The sequence below is a fragment of the Acanthisitta chloris genome, unplaced genomic scaffold (assembly GCF_000695815.1).
Source record: "Acanthisitta chloris isolate BGI_N310 unplaced genomic scaffold, ASM69581v1 scaffold23818, whole genome shotgun sequence".
Lineage (NCBI taxonomy): Eukaryota > Metazoa > Chordata > Aves > Passeriformes > Acanthisittidae > Acanthisitta > Acanthisitta chloris.
The window spans coordinates 1-6,574 of record NW_008685707.1 but is presented as its reverse complement, the minus strand read 5'-3'; the positions used below and the strand labels follow the sequence as shown (position 1 = coordinate 6,574).

At 42.5% G+C, this 6,574-nt stretch overlaps 1 protein-coding gene across 1 annotated transcript; it reads right to left on the bottom strand.

Annotated features, from left to right (window-relative positions):
- Positions 1 to 2,554: 2,554 nt before the first annotated feature.
- On the bottom strand, positions 2,555 to 6,021 carry LOC103807159 (chromosome unknown open reading frame, human C12orf49). Its single transcript, XM_009079880.1, has 4 exons — positions 5,838 to 6,021; positions 4,549 to 4,700; positions 3,931 to 4,044; positions 2,555 to 2,951 (listed from the first exon to the last, which is right to left on the bottom strand). Exons 1-4 carry the CDS (start codon positions 5,983 to 5,985, stop codon positions 2,868 to 2,870), a joined length of 498 nt encoding a protein of 165 aa, XP_009078128.1. The 5' UTR covers positions 5,986 to 6,021; the 3' UTR covers positions 2,555 to 2,867.
- Between the last annotated feature and the right edge of the window lie 553 nt (positions 6,022 to 6,574).

The window sequence follows — 6,574 nt, the reverse complement described above, 5'->3', positions numbered from 1 at the left end:
AAATTTGGCAGAGACAGCAGTTAGCACTTTCCCCTTACTGTTTCCAAATTGGTACAGGTAAATCCTATACCTGTTCCTCATCACATGTCAGTTGCTACCATTTTCCACTAGCATTAATATTCTTGTAAACTACAGAAATCAAGGAGTACAGAACCCATCCAATTATCCCCAGCACTGACCTCAGTGCAGATAAGCAGAGCTCGTCACTCCATCAGGTGCTCTCATTAAATCTGCTGCCAAACACAAGACAACAACCCTAGTCTCAGCTGACAAATGGAAATGACATGTCAGACAACCACAGAAACACCAGGCTTTTTTTCTAAGAGGGATGGATATCACTTAAATCACACAGAAGTATTATCAAGAAGCACAGATTTGACATTTCTCACTGTATCTTCCCAACATGAAGCAATCATTTGCATTTCTTTCTCTGCTCAATCCACTTTTGCAAAGGGCCTGATCTTTCTGTTAATGATTGATAGAAGCATGCTCTTGTCTTGGATGAAAATGAAATAGGGTTCCTGTTTGCCTCTACTTGCTTACCTTAATCACACCTACTCAAGTGAGTGTCCCTCTCTGCTCCACTGCAGTCTTCAGCCTTATATTTTGGTATAGTTGCCTTCAAGGAAAGACATGAGAACAAGCAGCATTTTGGAACACGATTTTTTAATGACTTAACATATAGTATAGACACTAGTTGAACAGCTCAACAACCAGGGAGAGAGGATGCAGTTGCTGTCTCACAGAATAGACAACAGCCACAATGCAATTCTGATCACATCTTGCTTTCCCAGGAGAGAAAGGGTCAGGAATTCCCACTAATGTTGTCTAAATTAGGTTGGTTCTTATGATTTCTTAGAATTCCTGCTTCAAGCAGTGGTATCACCTGCTAATGAAGGAATTAATATCAACTTGGAAAAGAAAGAGCAAACCATCAGTATCTGATCTCGTCAGTCACGGTGCAAAACCATCAAGTGCTGGAATGATATCATAGACCAACCTGATGGACGTCCCTAAGGAAAATGGTTATGAAGTGCTGGAACAGGGGTGAAGAATGTGTTTAACACCGAGCAGTAACCTCTGCTACCCTCTGAAGACAGCATTTCACACTGCATCTTCACACTGTACTATGTCTGCTGCAGCGAGTTGCCATAGGATGGCAGCAAAGGGGAGACAGACTTTCAGCTGCACCGACTGCTAATGCCAAAGCTCTTCAGCTTTTGGAAAAACAAGATTTCCAAGAGAATCTGCTGATGGAACCATTATTTCACTTGCTGACATCTGGGAAAGAACAATGAAAACAATGCAAGTAGATTTTATCAGATGGCTGGTACTGCATCTTGTTTATATCTCATCTAATTGCAGTAGCATTCTACACATCTTTTGCACCACTCCACCACTGTTTGGGTTTTGTGTGGGTTTTTTAAAGCATCTGTAGATTTTTATCTACATTTTTATTTATTATTTTATGCAGTTTAAACAAGCATACACAAATTCAAAGTCATGGAGAAGGATGGGGTAAAAACAAGAGAAATGAGGCTCTGCATATAGAAAAGAACAGCCCAGTTTAGTCCAGCACTTGGACTCGGAGGGGGAGTACAAATTTAGTCAGCATTTTACAGGTTCTTGTCTGTGTTGTGTGGCCTTACAAGGGACACAATTTAAACTGCAGCTTTAGAGAGCTAGGAGAAATTGTGGGAGAACCAATGCTGTTCTAGCTCATTCTGATCAGACCAAAATTCCAGAGTAGCAAGTATGTCAAACAGCAGATCACAAAAACGACTGTTCAGCCGAGCTCATGCAATACGGTTGTCCTCAGAGGGCTTGCACCATGCTCTGACATTCTAATTACTTCATGCACAAGGACATCATTAAACTGATGTCCCAGAACAACTCCACCCTTTTGCCTCCTGCACAACCAGGAGTGAAGTACATTTGAATTCCCAAGGCCTGAACAAGTTCAAGCAAAGAAATCTTCAGTGCTCCCAGTCAGCAAGTGGACTAGCAGAGAGCTGTTTACAAAACTAAGACTCCTCTTTGAGGAAACTGCTGCAGAGTAACAAGGAAAGTGTTTACAGAAAATAAACATCCCATCCTAGGCAGATCCCTGATCTTCTCTCCTGCTATGGGACTTTGACAGAATAACAACTCCATTGGAGTTCTGAATGGTTTAAACTCACTAAGTGGAACGTAAGCACTATAAGAGACAAATCCCAATACAATTCCTTTCGTCTAAGGAGGAGAAAAAAACAACCAACTTTAGTCAGGATCTAAAACATCCTTTCTAGCTGACATAGCAGAACAGGGACTGAAAGGCATCAACAACTAGCTATGCAAAGCATCAATACTTCCAGCTAGTAATCCATATAAAATGAATAAATAATTCATAATTACATATGTAGTGTACACCATGCATGTCAAGCAGTGTTCCAGAGAGAGAAGCACAGCAGGCATGCTTTGCTCTCTGAAAGCAAAAATCCTCCAATTATTGCTGTCACTCTGGAAAGTCTTCGGACTGCAGAGACACAACTGAACCTCCACGTACAGCTGCAAAGCTACATTAGATATTTTTCCCATGATGTTATATAGCCTAGATTGACTCCATGCATCCTAAAATTTAGATGAAGCATTCCAAGAATGGACTGGTACTGTAGCACAGTACCAGCACTCCAATGCAGGTGCATAACCGAAGGAAGCAAGACTCAGTCCTAGAGAAGCTCCTTGCTTACTCTGTACACCTCTAGGTTTGCCCCCACACACAGCAGAAGCCATTTGCACTGAGGCTCTTGTAAAGCAACAGCTGTTGCCTTGTGCTTTTGGATCCAAGTCTCCAGTTCCTTCGCTGTGTTGCTCAGACCATGCAGCTTTCAGACAGGCAGGAGCTCAGGAGGATACTCCCCATAGCAGTATTTGGCAATTGGATCTCTGTAGGTGTTTTCATGCTGCACACTCTGTCAGAGAGAGGAGGAGAAGCTTTAACAATACACACAGAGTGAAACAAGACATCCCTTCACTGAGGGCCAAAACCCACAGCACTTACATGTGTGCAAAACAAATCTGCACTACCAACATGCAAGAAACAGTTGCTAAATTACAGCACTTTAATGTTGAACCATACCCAGAACCTCCTTTGCAGGAAACTACCCAAGCAGGTGGGAACAGATTCAATAATGATAAATACATATATATACACTTAATTCAATAATGATAAATACATATATATATATATTGGCAGTATCATCAAATATCCTAAGCAAGCAAGGCACAATGAAGTTCCTACTTGGGCTGTGTGCATTTTGATGTTAAAGCCAGAGTTCAGATACTGTGGAATAAAAAAATCCCAACTTCAGAGACATTTGGAACAAAGTCCTTTGTTTGCAGTCCATCCCTATTGCCACATTAAGTACTCAAGCTCATGACATTGCCAACATAACTTTCTAAGAGGGAAAGTTTTGCTTTCTATGAGAGAAGTTTTGCTTAGACCAAAACTTGTAGTAAAATCACATGGGTAACAGAAGTTCATCTCTGTTCTTAAAAAGCAAAAAAAATTACAACATAGTTTTTTAGTTTCTATGAAGATGATTGTCAGCATATGGTAAGTTTCCAATGATAAATAGCACTCTGAAGCTACTGGGAACAGCTCTCACTGTTCTTATCCTTCTAGGATCTTCTCCAGGATGCATCCAAGATCTTCATTGGTCATTGAACTCAGAGAGTCTCTTTTTGGTTAAGTAACTCTTTTCTAAAGCAAGTGTGCAACTCTTCCTGCTCTAAATATGCATTTTGCCTTCAGATTAGCTCTCAGTCACAGCTTCAACATGCATGAGAACACCCATGTACATGCACGTGTGACACACCAGCCACTGATTGGACTGAGCCCCATTTCTCAAGGGCACTTTTTTGGGCCCTGGACATATACCTGAGCCTTACCTGTGATGAAGTCCTGCATTTTGCCAAACACAGTTCAAAGTGATCTTCCACTGCCATGAAGAGGTTTTGGAAAGCAATTGCTGCTCGGTTCAGGAAACGTTCCAGGACGTGTTGCTAAAGTCAGCAAAAGAGACAACAAAACTCAGAAACACCATACTTCAACGAGGAGTAACCAAAGCCCACCCTAACCTACACAGCTCAGGTGTCAGAGGAATAGTGAGCAACTCTACTTCAGATTTCTAGCAAGCACTGAAAGGCTAACACATCACAGAACCTCAGCAGTAGGAACAGAATCTAGAGGAGCTAATGGAACACAGGGAAGTGCCAATTACAAAATTGATACTGGCTGGAATAACTTCTCTGCAATCATTTCCCTTCAGCAAATGCAACTCCCCTGAAGCTGCAACTCTTTGCAAGGCTCCCAATATTTCCTCTCAAAGGTGGAAAGGATCAATTTCTTTAAAGCTTTATTTATAGCTTGCCATATGGTCCTTGTAGGCTTTCCTTATCTTTCCAAGAAAGGGAATTGTCCCCTCTAAGGAAAAAGCTCTTCATAAACAAAGGACAGAGGAACCTGAGCAGCTGAGAACACCTGAAAGCAGGAGAAAGCCCATGCACCTTGCTGGGCTGCAGGCAACAGGACACGCAGTACTCGTAGACACTGCAGCAGCCGTTGGGAAGACAAGTGTCACAGCTGTACAGCTTTGTGCTGGGCACATTGACATTACAACAGCCATTCACCAGCAGGTCCTTCCTCTCACAGATGTAGCCTGAAAAACAACAACAGGAGTAACAACTGGCAAAGCATACTGCTCTGTATGTCCTACAGAAATCTACAGTAAGCATTGCATTGCTTAAGAACAGTTTTATTTGTCATTTAGTAGATTATGATCCCTCTCAGTCTGACTCTGAGTAGCAATTCTTAGTAATGACACCTGGACATGGAGCAGTGTTTCAATCAGCACAACTACTATGTCTTACTCTTGTATGTAAAGCATGAGTATTTAAATGCAGAATACTTAAGTTTTGGTTTCCTTCTGGCATAATTTTTTGCTGTGAAAGGGGACTGGCGACGATTGCACTGCAAGAAACTATGACTCACGTTCTTTCAAGAGGTCTATGTCTGGATAACTCTTTACAGCTCAATATATGAGGAGACTTAGATTTATCCATGCAGGATAGCTTTAATATTCATTGTTGAGTGGAATCATTAATGGTATAGAAGCACAGTGTATATCCTTACAGAAACTGTACTGCCACAGGGTTAGACTGTGAGAGAGAGCTGTGATTTCAGAGTCCTCAGTGAATCAGCGATGAGCGTAAGTCAGGCAGTGCCAAATTTAACATTGATGCAAATTGCAGATGTGGTGGGTTTTACACATCCTTGATTTCTGGCCCAGAAGATCCAGTGCCTGAGCAACAACCACACTGGGGAAACATATGTGCAGGGCAGGAAAGGCTCTTTAACACTTAAAACAAGTGGTTAATATCCTTAGGTTTACCAGGGTCAGATGAGCTTGTTAACTGTGACTGAGCACTAATTACACCAGGCCTGAGCTGCCTCCATACAAAGCCAATCAGGTTTCCCCTATGATGGTCCCTAACATCCCTGAGAGTAGGAATACACTGCAGGGAGATACAAACAGCTCTGCAAACTACCACAGTAAATTGAGCAGCACTCAACATTTGGGTTCTGTGCAAAGGTAACTGGAATTCTTTGACTCTAAGGTGGTCCTGGATGTAGGACAGCCACACTCATACAGCACCGGGCCCAAGCTGAGCCTGCTGTGCACAGAACCAAACCAGCATTCAGCCAGAGGGGAAAATGCCTCAATAAAGAGCAGTTAGACATGAAAGTGGCATTCAGCACTGCCATACACAGAATAAATTCTTAATATCAAGTATACCCAGTTCATCTGTGATGAGGAGCTTCCCCTGCACAGAGTTCCTGCACTGGTTACTCATCTGGCTGCTGTTTCCTGAGCTGAACTTCACCTTCCACAGGATCTGCTGCTCGTGCTCCTGCACTTGGAGTAGGTTCCGATCTCTCACCATCCTCTCTTCCTGCAAGGACAGACAGTAATGCAACCAAACAGAGAGTTCCTTCTGCCACTTCAACCCACGTGCCTTTCCCATGATTAGAAACTCCTAGGAGTTGTAAACCCCACAGCACAGGAAACTCAAGCAGCAGTGGCGTAAGCAACATAGTACTTGTAGTAGCTTACTCCTGACTATACCCCGTGTGAAGATACACAACCCAGTAAAACAGGGGAATGCAGGCTCACCAAGGGCTCAGCTGAACTCAGTCACTACAACCTAGGCTCACCAAGGGCTCAGCTGAACTCAATCACTACAACCTGACAATAGTAACATATATATTAAATAACATAGCGGCACATATTTCTCTTTCATGACTCCTTTGCTAGTGGAATTACTGTTCACAAGAGACAACAACAACAGTAACCAAAGCTCTTTGCGTTTTTTTTTTCCAGTTTTGGCCCGAACCACTACTGCTGTCAAACACAGTATCAGACACTAGAATTTTAAACCCTATTTAATAATAACAACGATGCCATTCTTATGGCAACATAACGCAGTGACAGCCCCTGGAGAACAAAACCCACCCTGGGGTAAGGGACCCCTT